The 16,155-nt window shown below is 45.5% G+C and overlaps 1 protein-coding gene across 1 annotated transcript in view; it reads left to right on the forward strand.

Annotated features, from left to right (window-relative positions):
• Nucleotides 1–16,155, forward strand: part of LOC100353264 (lactase/phlorizin hydrolase) — a 75,395-nt gene that overhangs the window by 6,603 nt on the left and 52,637 nt on the right. Inside the window, exons 2-5 of the mRNA XM_002712429.6 lie at nucleotides 1,145–1,224; nucleotides 4,188–4,271; nucleotides 8,683–8,785; nucleotides 10,422–10,500. Coding sequence (XP_002712475.3) covers nucleotides 1,145–1,224; nucleotides 4,188–4,271; nucleotides 8,683–8,785; nucleotides 10,422–10,500 — 346 coding nt within the window. The remainder of the gene's footprint in view (nucleotides 1–1,144; nucleotides 1,225–4,187; nucleotides 4,272–8,682; nucleotides 8,786–10,421; nucleotides 10,501–16,155) is intronic.

Genomic DNA, 16,155 nt, shown 5'->3' on the forward strand with positions numbered 1-16,155 from the left:
ACTTGCATCCCATTAGCTTATCAAAATGCAGACTGAATGTTTCCTGCTCAGATGATTTTAAAATTCTATGTTTATCAAAATAAGCACTGTTGTGATTGGTAGTGGTGATTTCATTAGATGGGTTTATATTCTGCCTGTGGAGAATCTGGATGAGAGAGAGTTCAGTCACATTATTCTATAGTTCCAGTCTTGAACCTAGCTTTGTGCAGTTTTTCCTTAGTGTTTCCAAATCACAGGCCCTTCTGAAGATCCAGCCCTAAGTTTGATACTTGAGGGAACTAAAGTAATGTTGAAGTTTCAGTCCTCAGGGAATGTGGAATCCAGTGTGGAATGAAAATTGATGTTAAATAGCAACACTGAATGAGGAATCCTAGCTCCAGCTGTGGTCTTCATCAGAATCCCCCAGGATCAGAGGAGATTGGCTGTGTTCAGGGTGGTATGGCTGTAGATTCAATGATTGTTTATAGTTCTCTCATTGCCCCTGCTTTGCTTGCTGGAGGCAGAATAAGATAGTTTTTTCTTTTAACAAGACTTTTCCAGGTGCTCTTGAATTCATAGTCTTGATCTATAAAAACATACTGTAAAGGAGCGTTATTTTTGTAAGACAAAATTTTCTATTTTTTTAAAGATTGTATTTATTTATTTGAAAGTCAGAGTTACACACAGAGAGAAAAGGAAAGGCAGAGAGAGAGAGAGAGAGAGAGAGGTCTTCCATCCAATGGTTCACTCCCCAATTGGCCACAACGGCTGGAGCTGCGCCAATCCAAAGCCAGGAGCTTCTTCTGGGTCTTCCACGTGGGTGCAGGGGCCCCAGCACTTGGGCTATCTTCTACTGCTTTCCCAGGCCATAGCAGAGAGCTGGATCAGAAGTGGAGCAGCCAGGTCTCGAACCGGTGCCCATATGGGATTCTAGCACTGCAGGCAGCAGCTTTACCCTCAATGCTACAACGCCAGCTGGAGGCTTGCTAAGATCAGGTTATTTTCTAAAATTACTCATCTGGAGGAATGTCATGTGGTGATTTCTTCAGAAATACTTTGGAAAGTTGGTGAACATCAAATAGAAAGGAAATGCGTGCCCCAGTGGCTTCCGCAGTCAGTCCCCTGCCCTCACTCACTTGCTGTTCACTAATCTGCTTGGTTTCAGGAGGAAAGGTCTCCGTGGTCCTCCAGGCTGAAGAGATCTCGGAGCTGCTGCTAGAATCATCCACGCCTGCACTTGCCAAGGTGATAAGAGCCCACAGAGAGCGCAGCCAGGGAAAGTTGTGGTTTTAGTGTTAAAAAAGAAGAGGGAAATTTTTGACTTTTGGTTGGACAGTTTTGCAGATGCCTCTTCTGAGTAGTGTACATTCTCTAGATTCATGATTACTTTAAAAACAAAATCTCTTTTGTTGTAGTTCCAGCTCTTGGTTGGTCTGTTCACCTCACCCACACAAAGACTCAAATGCCTCAGCTTGCTCTGATTTTTTAAAATAGTCCAGAATAGTTTCCTGGAGAAGAGATTGATCAATAGCAAGACAGGTATTATGTAAAAGAGTTTTTCAAATGTGCTCCCCAGAGTACCCATCCTAGTTTCTACATCTCTCAACTGTACCTCTGGATGATGATTTAAAAAAAAATATTGAAGAATCTGAGAAGTCAACAGCTTTGCCTCTCTCTTGACTGTGGGGCAATGTGGAAAACCATCAGAAAAAGTGCTGATTTCTGTAGTTCTGTGGCATTGACAAGGTGCTGGAGATGCTGCCCTCTTGTTAGCATCTAGACTTTCTTGGGCACCCCCCGTGTCAGGGTCCAGTCTTTAGTTTCACCAGTTCACATGTGATAAGGCCTGGATAAACAACTCCTAGGCATATTACATGGCCAGATACAGTCTAAATTACTTTATACCAGGTAATAACAGCAGTCAGGTAAGGTCTCGGGACTTAAATACTGATTAGAAAAATGCTTATCCTGTAGTAGCCTTTGAACTGGTCTCTCTGCCCCATCCATGCCAGGCAGTACTCCTAGGTAATCTAACAACACAGATACGATGCATTCCCTGCTAGAGCCATACTCTCCTGAAAGGGTATCAGTCATTCACAGCCTTTGTCTATGTGTGTGTGTGTGTGTGTGTGTGTGTCCTCCACTTGCTATCATACTGTGTGTGTGCTGTTTGCTTCCCACTCTCCTTGACTCTCTATTTGATGTCTTTTCTGACCTCCATCCTTCCACAAATCTTCCTCTGGAAAAATCCCACCCATTGTTACTGTCCCTGTGAATGTGTCTTCCTTTAGCAGGCCTCGCTTAATAATAATCTCCCTCTGAATCTAAAGTACCCTTCCCCTATGAGAAGTTGAACTCTAGCCGTTTGTCAGACCAGAGGTTCCCAAACTCTTCTGTGTATCACAATCACCTTGAGAGTTAGTAGAGGACACAGAGACGACCGCTGACCATGGTGAGTTGGACCTGGGCCTTCTTAGGTTTCCAAGTTCCTGGGTGAGTATAATTCCCACCAAAGTTTGAGAACCACTGGTTTGGATTTTTCTAACTTCTAACTTTCTGCCTTTTCTTCATGTTAACTGTCACATTTACTGTGCTTCCTTGTTAACTTGTATGCTTCTGTGTATCTCATACATCATTAAGTGAAACTCTCCAACCTATGTACCTACCACAGTGACTTTCAGAAATTGGAATTCAATTATTGTGTGTTGTGCAGAACTGACACACAGAAGCAAGATCACAGAGGCTGAGTAGGAGAAAGTTCGAGTGATAATTGCCAGCATGGAGCGATGGTGTAAGACTTTAGTCAACACTGACAACTTGATTGGGAAAGCAGTAGGGAGCACATGGGTAATCAATTTTTTTTCTTTTTTTTAATTTATATTTTATTTTATTTAATGAACATAAATTTGCAAAGTACAGCTTTTGGATTACAATAGCTTCCTCGCCCCCATAACTTCCCTCCCACCCACAACACTCCCCTCTCCCACTCCTTCTCCCCTTCCATTCACATCAAGATTCATTTTCAATTATCTTTATATATAGAAGATCAATTTAGCATATATTAAGTAAAGATTTCAACAGTTTGCAATGGGTAATCAATTGTAAAGCATAGTGCACCTGATTCTCATCAGATGCCATTATCCTCAGTCCTCCACGTGTTTTGACTGTGGATCTGGTGTTCTTTGAGCACATGCAGACCAGTGATAAGGCAGAGGAGTAATCCTTAATAAGAGGGTGGATGCGCTTGTCAAGGACCGGGACCATGACGGCTGTGCTCTTGGCTAGTAGAATTGGCTGGGCCAGGGTTAACTGAGTGGGCTTCAAATATGGCCTAAAATTAAAACAGAAACCAGTAGGTGAGTAGGCCTGAAGAGATCACTGTGGAGCCCATGGGGGCTAAAGGATCTATTGCTTCCATCCTGGCAAAATGTGAGGGCCAGGAAGCTGATACCACGCAGGGGCAGCTCTTGCCTCCAACAATCTCCCCTGGTGCTCCGCTACATTGGTGGTTACCCATCATTTCTTCTTACTCACTCTTTAATTCATCCCTTTCATCATACACACTTAACTGAGTGTTTTCCATCTGCCGGTTCCAGGGCTGAGCATATAGATGGTACATTCCCAACAACACACAGCAAACCTGTCCTCCACCCCTGCCAACACACACACACACACACACACACACACACACACATTCTCACTCCATCCCCTTCTTTTCACCTTCCTCTTCCCTTGGAGAACCCTATTTTAAACTATTCATTTTAGGGGCTAATGCTGTGATGTATTGGATAAAGCTGCTGCCTGCAGTGCTGGCATCCCATATGGGTGCCAGTTTGAGTTCTGAGTGCTCCACTTCTGGTCCAGCTCCCTGCTAATACACCAGAGAAAGCAGCAGAGAATGGCCCAAGTCCTTGGGCCCTTGCACCCACATGGGACACCAAAAGAAGCTCCTGGCTCCTGGATTCAGCCTGACCCAGCCCTGGCTGTTGCAGTCATTTGAGAAATGAACCAATGGAAGATCTCTCTCTCTCTCTCTCTGTGTGTGTGTGTGTGTGTGTAGGTATGTCCTTTCTCTCTGTAATGCTGACTTTCAAATAAATAATGATAAAACCTATTAATTTTAGTAGTAAGGAGGAAAACAAAAAGAGTATTTCTGAGCAGCTCTTTGTCTTGAAATACTTACGCTCTAACAACCTGTTTATTTCTAGGACACAGTTGATTTCCTCTCTCTTGATTTGTCTTATGAATGCCAAAGTGAGACGAGTCTACCAGAGAAGCTGAGTAAATTGCAGGTAATTCGAAACCTTTTCTTACTGGTGATTATGATAAAGTTTCCTGAGAGCATATTAGACATTTATGGTTTGTCTGATGCATGAACTGGACTTGCACTCACAGTCCAAAGGCCTACTGAGGGGCATTTGGGGAGGTTTCCATCGAAGGCATCCCGAGAAGCATGGGCTGTCAGGCAGTCTTCCTAGGAAGGATGACGAGCATTATCTTGTGAAGGAAAAATTCACTTAGATCTTCTGCTCTTTGGAAAGTAATCTGTGAATTGAAATTCTGCTGTTCATTCTGAGTTTTAAAAATCAGTCAGTGGTAGTGATCATTACACATCTGTGGAAATCTGCTTAATTCCTCTGAATTGTACCCGTAAACATTGGTAAGATGGTAACGTTTATGTTATATGTATTTTTTTTTATTTTTATTTTTTGACAGGCAGAGTGGACAGTGAGAGAGAGAGACAGAGAGAAAGGTCTTCCTTTTTGCCGTTGGTTCACCCTCCAATGGCTGCCACGGCCGGCGCACTGCGGCCGGCGCACCGCGCTGATCCGATGGCAGGAGCCAGGAGCCAGGTGCTTTTCCTGGTCTCCCATGGGCTGCAGGGCCCAAGCACCTGGGCCATCCTCCACTGCACTCCCTGGCCACAGCAGAGGGCTGGCCTGGAAGAGGGGCAACCGGGACAGAATCCGGCGCCCCGACCGGGACTAGAACCCGGTGTGCCGGCGCCGCTAGGCGGAGGATTAGCCTAGTGAGCCGCGGCGCCGGCCTGTTATATGTATTTTACCACAGTTTTTAAAAATTTCACACCTGGGTCTGTTGATGAAGATCCCAACTGTGGGGACCTTCCAGTAACCTTGGGATTCTCCTTCCCCTGCCCAATACAGTTTTTCTGAAGACTAAGGATGATGACCCATTAGAGAAGGTTTCTTTGGAGCCTTCTACCCAGCTATGACATATGCTTGGTTCCTGCACTGTGACTGCCTTGCTTAATTCCTTTGTGTTCCAACTATCTCCCATCTCCCAGTAGGAAATATCTGACTATCCCACAGTTTCTCTTGCACCTTCCAAGTCTTACTGGTGTTCCTGTGCATAACCCTGAAGAGCAGTCTTCTCTCAGGCCTCTCTGCAGATACCTGACCACCAGGATTCACTCATATAAGAACTCTTGCCTTTGTAGGTTGGGGCATAAAACCACTTTTCTCTCTTTTTAGCCCTGTGCCTATCAGGAGGCAGGCTGGGAAGCCCCTATTCACAACTCTCAGTTTCAAATCCCACAACCTCCACCACCAGAATAGTTTATCGAAGGAACTCTCCATTGAAAGGCCAAATCAGTAATGCCAAGCAGATACCCAGTTACATTGAAGCTGAGGCAGGAGATTTGCAATGGGCACCCAAGCATCAATCCAATCCCAGTGCCTATGCTTCCAGCCTGCAGTGTAGACACCACTGCTTTTCCTACCTACAAACAGTAATATGATCCAGTCAAGGACAATCAGTGCACCCGCAGGAACTCTATGAATATAGTGCTTCATGCCAGCCACTGTGCAAGGAGCTTAGTCCACACATGGTTTCTATCCTACAACATGTTCCAAGGTTAAGGAAACTTAAACAACCTCAAACTCTGAGCACTGAGTATTGATTTTGGGATGAGAACCAGGACCTTTTCATTCTAGACAACACACTGCATTTCCAAAACAAAGATAAGCTGTGTAGGTGCATTATGACAAGTGTGACATTTTTAAAACCGTAAATGATGTTAGTTGTTTTTGTAAACACCTTCTCACCTGAACCTGAACTTATTTACAACCCAGAACCTGAACTTGTGGGCTTGTGGCCAAGATTTCTGGGCCTTAAACAGCGCCGTGCTATCTTCCAGGTCATCTATTACCCATGCTGACTAAATCTACCTTTTGTCCTCCATGAGGAATTCAACCAGAGCTTGTTGCTAAGCTAATGGGTTCAGACATTTCTCATGTTTTTTTTTTTTTTAATTTATTTATTTGACAGAGAGAGAAAGGTTTTCCTTCCGTTGGTTCACCCCCCAAAGCCACCACGGCCGTGCTGCGCCAATCCAAAGCCAGTAGCCAGGTGCTTCTTTCTGGTCTCCCATGTGAGTGCAGGGGCCCAAGTACTTGGGCCATCCTCCACTGCCCTCCCTGGCCACAGCAGAGAGCTGGACTGGAAGAGGAGCAACTGGGACTAGAACCCAGTGCCCATATGGGATGCCGGTGCCGCAGGCGGAGGATTAACCTAGTAAGCCACGGCGCCAGCCCCAACTGCTCATGTTCTAAAACCATCTTGGTCACACAGACACAGCAGGCCTTTGAGAGGCAGGCAGCAGAACTAGTGCCATTTGTGCTTGAGGATGTGATCTGGAGTGCTTCTTGTTTTATGTCAAACATTATCAAAATATCTGCTCCCACCAGTGTCTGAACAATGCTGTGAAGCCTCAGTTCACAGCCAGCCAGCCACCTAGTAAAACTCTTCCTGGACAAACTGCGCAGCCATTTATCATTATTTAATCGTGCGAGAGATCTTATTTCACTTATTTCATTGGTAGGAATTCAATTCCACATGTTGCACCTGTCAGCTCAGTTGCAGCTCAAAGATCAGAATGACAAGTGGTAACAACTTTGCCAGAGAGGAGTCTCCTTCTCTGGGGCACTGGTACATGCTTGCATGGTTACCACACACAGGACAGGAAGAACAGCAGGGTCCTTCTTGAGGAGAGGAGCCGGGTTGTGTCCATGGGACCCTGAACCGTGTTGTCCACGGTGGCTTTCTCAACATATTCCTTCCTTGTACTGGTGGCCCACTGTCCTCTTAAAGGGACGTCTTCCTGGAGGCAGTGCAAGGAGCAGTAGGCACCTGCTTCTATTCCCTGCACTCCCCCAGAGCACTGTGCACCCTCCCTAAGCTTCCCACAGATGTCTCAGAGCCTGAGAACATCATCAAGCCTGGCACCTGGATGGAGAGCCAGGTCATATCATAGAGTCTGAACCCTGCAGGAGGCCCACAGGGGATCTCACATCCACTTCTCAGAAAAGGCTCTGTCATCTCAGGGGGTTCTTCACTTCACAGAGACAGGACAGAGAGTCTCCAAGGCTCCTCCAGCTGTACCATCCTGTGACACTACAGGCGTCCCCACCCTGTGTAAAGATCTTTCAGGAAGGAAGGAACTTTGGTTCTTTGAACAGGTCACCCTCAACTATGTGGCTCTCCTGCAGTCACCCAGCATGTGCAAAGAGCGAGAGACCTGGGGCGTCACTGCCCAGTGACTGTGTGGTCGGGGCCAACTCATTTGGCTCCGAAGGCTTCAGATGCTTCCTCTGTAAACAACGTACATGGTCCTGGTAGCTGTGAGAAAATGAAGACTGCCTAGCTCCTTTCTGATGTGTTGCGACTGGCCTCTATTTGTGACTTTTAACTTCTCAGAAGTGGAAAAAGTTAGTGTGGGAAAAATGACCAAACTCTAATCTTCCCAAAGCAAGTCATTGAACATGGCAGCTTAGAAATGTTTGTCTTCATACAGAAATGGCTAGAAACAGGGGAAATCAAATGTGTTGCAATGTAATGATGACAACTCCTTTAACTTCTCCTTATGGAAAATTTCAAACACATCCAAAAGTAGAATAAACCTCTGTGAAGCCATTAACAGCTTCCAAAGCTGTTGGCCCAAGGCTGATTTTGTCTGAACTATACCCCTATCTCCTCACTCCCTGTTGGGATTATCTTGAAGCAGACCTCAGATGCCCATAAATATTATGCTGGTGGATTTTTTTAAAAGATTTATTTATTCATTTGAAAGGTAGAGTCACAGAGAAGGACATGCAGAGAAAGAGACAGATGTTCCATTTGCTGGTTCATTCCCCAAATGACCAGGACGGCTAGAGCAGGGTCAGCCTGAAGCCAGGAGCCTCTCTGGGTCTCCTATGTGGATGCAGGACCCAAGGACTTGGGCCATCTTCCACTACTTTCCCAGGCACATTAACAGGGAGCTGGATTGGAAATGGAGCAGCTGGATCTCAAACTGGTGCTCATATGGGATGCTGGCATTGCAAGCTGTGGTTTAATCCACTATGCCAGAATGCCAGTCCTATGCTAATGGCGTCTTAATTAAGCTTCTTGATTAACACTTGCTCTTGCCATAAGTGAATAGCCTTGTTGATTATCCTAACAGTCCCTGGCTTGAAGAGCTGCCTCCTAGGCCTTTGATGAAGGACTAACTGGAGGTGGCCCTTTACTGAGGATGGTAGCCTGTGTCATTGAAAGTGTAGCTCATTCTGAATAAGCTGAGATGGCTAAAGATCATTTCCAAAGCAAGAATGAGTGTTGGTAGCTTTTGTTCTTGGAACTTTGTACATTATCAGAAGGTACTTCCTAGGCAGTTTGGGTTTACTTGTTGGTCCTTATCTTTCTCAGACCATTGAGCCAAAAGTGAAAGTTTTCATCTTCACTCTGAGACTCCAGGACTGCCCCTCCTCCAGGAAGAGCCCAGCCAGCCTGCTCTTCAGTCTTCTCGAAGGTGAGTGGAAGACTGGGGAGAGGTTCTGAGTGACATTTGGCACACTGGTTTGGTGGGTAGCAGTCTCAAAAGTCTGAAGTTTCTAAGGGAGGAGGCTGGTCCGGAGGCACCTCCCATGCACCAGGTGTCTCCTGCCTTCCTGTTGATGCTGCCTTGCAGCAAGCACCCCCTGACCCAAGAAAGAGGAGAGCTTCTATGCAGGTATGCCCAGGATGCTTCATACAGAGACAAGCCGTCAGGCTCGGGTGTGAGTTGTAAGCGGGCAGCCGATCTCTACTTTTATATCCCCTTCAGTTACCTCTCCGTACAAGGTCCCTCATTTCTGCCCCTCCTGGCAGGGTTGCCTGGTGCTTCTCTGTCTCCAGCCAGCGCCATCTGCTTCCCCTTGATCCACATCCTCATTACCTTAACCCTGGCAAACCTCTGACCAAGATGCTAAGAACCTTCAGGTCTGGACTCACAGCTCAAAAACCATCTTCTCATTGTCTCTTCATTCAGATTATTCTTGAGAGTGAATCTGATTGGTTGATTGTGGATCAGGAGGCTGCTCTGATCCAGTCAGGGGAGGAGGGGGCTGTTAAGGTACTGAGGCTGGAGGCCACTGGCGGCTCTGCAGGAAGGGGCAGAGGGTCACAGGCCGAGGGCTGATGTTCAGTCCTGACACCCTCTGCCTAGGCCAGTGGGAGAAATCCATAATGTTCTTCCTTATCCTATAACCCCTACTGTCACTGGCATCAAAAGCCTTCACAAGTCAGGAGGTCCACAGACTCCATTGAATAGCCCTCACCCTAACTCACCTTTGATAGCATAACCAGTTCTCTTCTTAAATACCACTCCTTTCTCTTTGGGTCAAATGATAACTTTTATGATTATGTGTGTTTTAACCCAAATGTCCCCCCATTTCTTTTTTTAAATGTTTTAAAGATTTATTTTATTTATTTGAAAGAGTTAGAGAGAGGTAGAGCCAGAGAGAGAGAGAGAGAAAGAGAGAGAGAGAGGTCTTCCATCCGCTGGCTCACTCCCCAAAGGTCCGCAATGGCCAGAGCTAAGCTGATCCGTAGCTGGGAGCCAGGAGCTTCTTCTGGGTCTCCCACATGGGTGCAGAGTCCCAAGGACTTGGGCCATCTTCTACTGCTTTCCCAGGCCATAGCAGAGAGCTGAATCGGAAATGGAGCAGCCGGGACTCAAACCGGCGCCTGTATGGGATGCCGGAGCTGTAGGTGCTGCTTTAACCAGCTGTGCTACAGTGCCGCTCACCACCACCACCGCCACTACTGCCACCCCCACCACTCCCATTTCTAATGTTTGGGGTCTTCTAAATCAGTGGCCCTCCAAGTTGTGGTCACTAGCATCACCTGCTGTGTCAGCATCATCTAGGAACTTATTAGAAATGCCATAGACCTGCTGCATTAGACGCAAGCTGGGCTTTGCAGCCTGTATCTGCACAAGCTCTTTGGGTGATGTTGATTTACACTGAAATGTGAGACCCACTGTTTCAAGTCATATGAAGTAGAATTCATGTCTGACCTCCAAAACCATTAGTCCATGGTATTTTCCAGCCTATGATATTTTCTGTGAATTCAGACAAGTGTGTCCTTAGTCAGGCTTCAGGTTAATCAAGCTTCTTCTCTTACAGCCATAAATAAAGACCAAGTGCTCACCCTTGGGTTTGATGTTAATGCGTTTCTGAACTGTTCATCAACTTCCAAGAAAAGGTAATGTTAACTCTCCTGCTGTTCTTGCACATGCGTGATCTCGTGGGACTGGTGTCACTGACTCTCAGGCCAGTGGATTTATTATAGCCACTCAATAGAATAGAGAAATGAAGGCTCAGAAGGAAAACGGGGAGAATCCATCTCTCACTGATTTCTACTCTGGGGCTCACACAGTCTGGCTTTCTCACCTTTTCATTCACCAAGCTGCATACAACCAGCAGAGCTGGGACTCCAGTCCTGGCCTTCTAGTTTAAGACCCTGTTAAATTGGGGCAGGCGTTTGGCACCGTATTTAAGGTGCCTCTTGAGACAACCACATCCCATATTGGAGTCCCAGGGTTTGAGTCTGAGCTCTGCTTCCAATTCCAGCTTCCTGCTAGTACTGCCCTGAGAGGCAGCAGATATTTGTTCAAGTACCTGGGTCCCTGCCACCCACGTGGGAGAACCCAGTTGAGTTCCTGGCTCTTGGCTTCAGCCTGGTCCAGACTTGGCTGTTGCAAACATTTGGAGAATTAAGCAACAGATTGAAGACTAAGACTCTCCCTCTCCTTCTCCTTCTCCTTCTCCCTCTTCCTCTTCCTCTCCCCCCACTCCTCCTTTTCTCCCTCTCCCTTCAACTCTGTTTTTCAAATAAATGAAAATTAAAACAAAAAAAAAAAGATTTTCTTGGAGGAAGTGAGCATTGGAAGAAAGACCAGGTTAGAGAGAGATCTGACCACCTCACTGAAGTCACATAATATGAGTTGTCTGCACTTTTAGGGTAATATGTCACCCCCATGATGAGACAGAGTAGAGGAAAGCCAGCTGTTGCAGAACCCTCACAGTGTTCTTGGGATACAGATTTTAATCAGTGGTGAGCTGCAAATAATTTCTTACTGAGTGACTAGAGTACCAAAGTTTATAAATATATACTTATAAAAAGTAAGAGCATGCTTGAGGCTATGCACAGTTAGAATCTCAAGCTTTCAGATCCTGATATGCTTCTCAAGTGGGCAAGAAAAGGGTGGTGTGCTTTCCCAGAACCTCAGCACTCCATGAGGATGTGCTAAGTTCACACAGCAGGCAATAACATAGGACAAACACTGGAGACGATCACTAGGCTTCCAGACCCTCAGCTACAGCTCTCCTATCATGCACCTCCAAAGTGTGTCAACATCAGTGCCACCACCTCCTATCCCTTTCTTCTTGGAGTAGTTGTTCTTTTCTGAGCTGTGACCTCCCTCTCTCTTTCCTCTACTCTCTTCCAGTCAGCAGACTCAGGGCCGCTGCTGGCCTTCAGGCTGTGCCCTGGGAGTGCAAGCAGAGCAGTGAACACAGGTGGAGCTGCTCCCTGACCACACATGGGGCCAACCGTGGGTGCTGGGCTGTGTCCCCAGGAAAGAAACTCAAAGGCCAAACAAAATGGGTTTCCTGGGAGTCCAGTGATTGCAAAGCACAAGTGGCACCAGCCCTGAGATTTCCTCTCTACCACCCTGACCCGGGTACTTCACCAGGCCCGCTTGTCCTACCTTGAAATTGACACCCGGGGCCCTTACTCAGGTGGATGTGGCACAGGGGGAAGGGTTTTAGAGAGGGCTAACATAGATTTCTCCCTCGAGAAGTTTGACCCCTGCAGGTGAGACTGGAGGATCGGGTCAGGGTGAGGTTACGAGCAGCTAGAGCTGAGCACCAGGGTGGCACACTCCCCTCGTTGGCCTCTAGGTTGGTGAGAACGTTCTAGATGAGCCATACCATTGACAATCTTCTCCCCTTGCCACTCAGCCATTCTAGCAAATGTGGGCACTTGGTGCTGAGTAGACAGAAGGGCTGAGGTTTGGAAGCTCCCTTGCAGGACTTCCCTCCTTGGGAGGGAGGCCTTTCTGTAGTGTCCCTGTCACTTTTGCTGTTTCTATTCTGGGCAACCTGCCTGCTATGTGCATCATTCCCACTTGACGCCATGGCACACAGTCAAGGAGATTTCTTATGCTCAGCCTCCTTTTCCACATGAGTGTTAGCCGCTTCTGCCAACCATTGCTCAGTTCTGCCCCTCTGCTAGATATCATTCACATCACAGTGGTTCCTGCCTGCAAAGCATGAGTTTTCTTTTTCTTCTTTTTTTGTAAAGATTCATTTATTTGTTTGAGAGGTAAAATTACAGGCAGTGAAAGGGAGAGAAAGAGAGAGAGAGAGAGAGAGAGAGAGGTCTTCCGTCCACTGGTTTACTCTTCAGATGGCTACAACAGCTGAAGCTGTGCTGATCCAAAGCCAGGAACCAGGAGCTTCCTCCAAGTATCCCAAAAGGATACAAGGCCTTTGGCCATACTCTACTGCTTTTACAGGCCATAGAAGAGAGCTGGATTGGAAATGGAGCAGCCAGAATTGAACCGGTGGCCATATGGGATGCTGGTGCCACAGGCAGTGGTCTTACCCACTACATCACAGAGCTGGCCCCTGCCCATTTCTTAATTGGATTGTCTTGTTGCTGTTGAGTTTCTTGAGCCCTTTATAGATTCTGGATATTAATCCTTTACTGGTTTCACAGTTTGCAAATATTTTCTTCCATTCTGTCAGTTGCCTCTTCATTTTGCTGAGTGTTTCTTTTGTACTGCAGAAGCTTCTCAGCTTGATGTAACCCATTTGTCAGTTTTGCCTTTGATGTCTGTGCTTATGGGGTCTTTTCCAAAAAGTCTCTGCCTATGCTCATGCCTTGCATAATTTCCTCAATGTTCTCTAGTAATTTGATATCAGGTCATAGACAGGTCCTTGAACCATTTTTAGTGGATTTTTGTTTAAGATGTAAGGTGGAGGTCGTATTTCCTACTTGCATGCAGAGATCCAGTTTTCCCAGAACCATTTGTTGAAAAGACTGTTCTTGCTCCAGGGATTCATTTTAGCTCCTTTATCAAAGATAAGTTAGTTGTAGGTGTGTGGTTTGATTTCTGGAGTTTCTGTTCTATTCCATTGATGCACAGGTCTATTTTTTTTTTACTAATACCAGGCTATTTTTTTAATATTATGATTTTATTTTATTTATTCACTTTTTCCCCCATAAACCTTCTGGTTATGTTATACAAACTTCATACATGTCATAAATACAACTCTAGTAACACAGTGATAGTGATTCTTCCCACTATACCAGTCCTCCCACCCCTCTTCCTCCTCCCTCTCCCATTCCATTCTTACTTTTTACTAAAATCTATTTTCATCAACTTTAAACATAGAATATTAACTCTATACTAGGTAAAGAGTTCAACAAATAGTATGAAAAAAAAACATGTTCTTCAGCCCTATCTCTCGGAGAGCTGCAAGATGGCGGAATAGGAAGGGAGCACACTGATAGTCCAGGAAGAGACAGTTTAATAAAAGTGGAGATACTGCAGGTCCAAGGAAGAGTAGGGGAAGAAACAGCAAAGGAAACTCTTCCTGAACTAGTGATTCACGGTGGACCTGCGTGGAGGCCATGGGTGCCCACGACTCGGGATACCAACAGCAGAATCAACGCACCAGCACTGGAACGCGAGGTCAGCCGAACCTCAGTAGCCCGAGACACAGGCGGGAAAGTGGAAAGAGGAGACTAGAGGGAACGAGGCTTGAAACCCTGTGGGGAAAAGTTCACCAGGCTAACTAGAAGAGAGAGGAAAAAAAAAGTGACCGGTACAGACATGAGTTTCTCTCTTTCCATTCACCTCTCAAAGGCGAGGAAGACAAAAAGCAGGCACCATTTTGGACATACGTCATAAGTGGTGCGACCTCAGGACTGCACCCACCCTCAGCCAAGCAGAAAAACCTGACTCTTGGGTGGGGGGGGGGGCGGTGTGAAATAACAGGAGATTAGGACCTAGTAAATTTGTGGTGCTAATGAACTGAGACTGTGAAAAAAGACACGGTGGGTGAGAGAACTCATGGAATTCACGTGAGTACTCTCCAGAGATGCTACAATTCGGTAACCTTGGCAACCCAGTGGGAGACTGCAGGAGAATTTGAGCCCACACTGAGGGCAGAACAGATTCCCTGTGTGGTCCTTGGGAAAGAGCTTCCAATCTCTGGCTCCTGTGGGTATATCATTCGCCTGCTAACTACCTCCAATTCCATTCAGCTGTGCGGAATTATTTCCCTTCTGAATCAAAAGAGAGAGAGAGAGAGAGAGATTTACCATGCCTAACCTGGGAGTGTCACCTTTGGCATACCCTTAACCCTGAGGAACCAAACAGAGCTCTCAGGCCACACCCATCTCAAGCCTCTAAGGCTCCATCAAAAGCAGTCCACTTAATATAGTCATAGTATAACAAGAAAAAAACACCACAGCAAGGGAAGAAGAATCCAAAGAATATCTCCACAATGCCAAGCAACAAATGCAGAAACCGAGGAAATAAGAACAAGGAAGACATTATGGCACCCTCAAATGAACAAGACACCCCAAGCCAAGATTATGAAGATGATGAGATGGGAGAAATACAAGATACGGATTTCAAAAAATTATGATAAGAACAATTAGAAGTTTCAAAAACAAATGCTTGAGCTACGGAAATCCTTACTGGACAGGATAGAAAATCTCCTTCAAAAAATGAAATCTTAAGGAGGAATCAAAATGAAACGCAGAAAATAGTAGAACAGGAAAGTGTTATAGTGAAGAGAAATCAAAATGAAATGAAGAACTCAATAGATCAAATGACAAATATATTAGAGAGCCTTAAAAACAGAGTCAGTGAAGCAGAAGAGAGAATATCAGACTTAGAAGACAGAGCACAGGAAAGTATACAGTCAAACCAAAGAAAAGAAGAGGAAATTAGAAATCTAAAAAATATTGTTGGGAATCTACAGGATACTATTAAAAAACCCAACATTCAGGTTCTAGGAGTTCCTGAAGGCATGGGGAGAGAGAAAGGATTAGAAGGCCTTTTTAGTGAGATACTAGCAGAAAACTTCCCCGGTTTGGAGAAGGACAGAGATGTCCTAGTACAGGAAGCTCATAGAACCCCTAGTAAACATGACCAAAAGAGATCCTCACCACGACACGTTATATTCAAACTCACCACAGTGAAACATAAAGAAAAGATTCTAAAATGTGCAAGAGAGAATCGTCAGATTACTCTCAGAGGATCTCCAGTTAGACTCACAGCAGACTTCTCATCAGAAATGCTACAGGCTAGAAGGGAATGGCGAGACATAGCCCAGGTACTAAGAGAGAAAAACTGCCAGCCCAGAATACTATATCCTGGAAAGCTCTCATTTGTGAATGAAGGTGAAATAAAGACCTTTCATAGCAAACATAAATGGAAAGAATTTGTCACCACTCGTCCAGCCCTGCAAAAGATGCTTAAAGATGTGTTACACACAGAAACACAGAAACACGGTCATCAGTATGAAAGAAGGTAAAGGAAGGAAACCTCACAGCAAAAGATCACAGGAAGTTCAAAGCATATATTAGAAAATATATTTGGCAAATGGCAGGGCAAAGTTACTACTTATCAATAGTCACATTGAACATTAATGGCCTGAACTGTCCAGTTAAAAGACACAGATTGGCTGAATGGATTAAGGAACAAAACCCATCTATTTGCTGCTTACAAGAAACACATCTTTCCAACAAAGAAGCATGCAGACTGAAAGTGAAAGGTTGGAAAAAGATATTCCATGCCAACAGAAACCAGAAAATAGCTGGTGTAGCCATCTTAAT

The sequence above is a fragment of the Oryctolagus cuniculus genome, chromosome 3 (assembly GCF_051225735.1).
Source record: "Oryctolagus cuniculus isolate XC-2025 breed Fujian yellow rabbit chromosome 3, ASM5122573v1, whole genome shotgun sequence".
NCBI lineage: Eukaryota > Metazoa > Chordata > Mammalia > Lagomorpha > Leporidae > Oryctolagus > Oryctolagus cuniculus.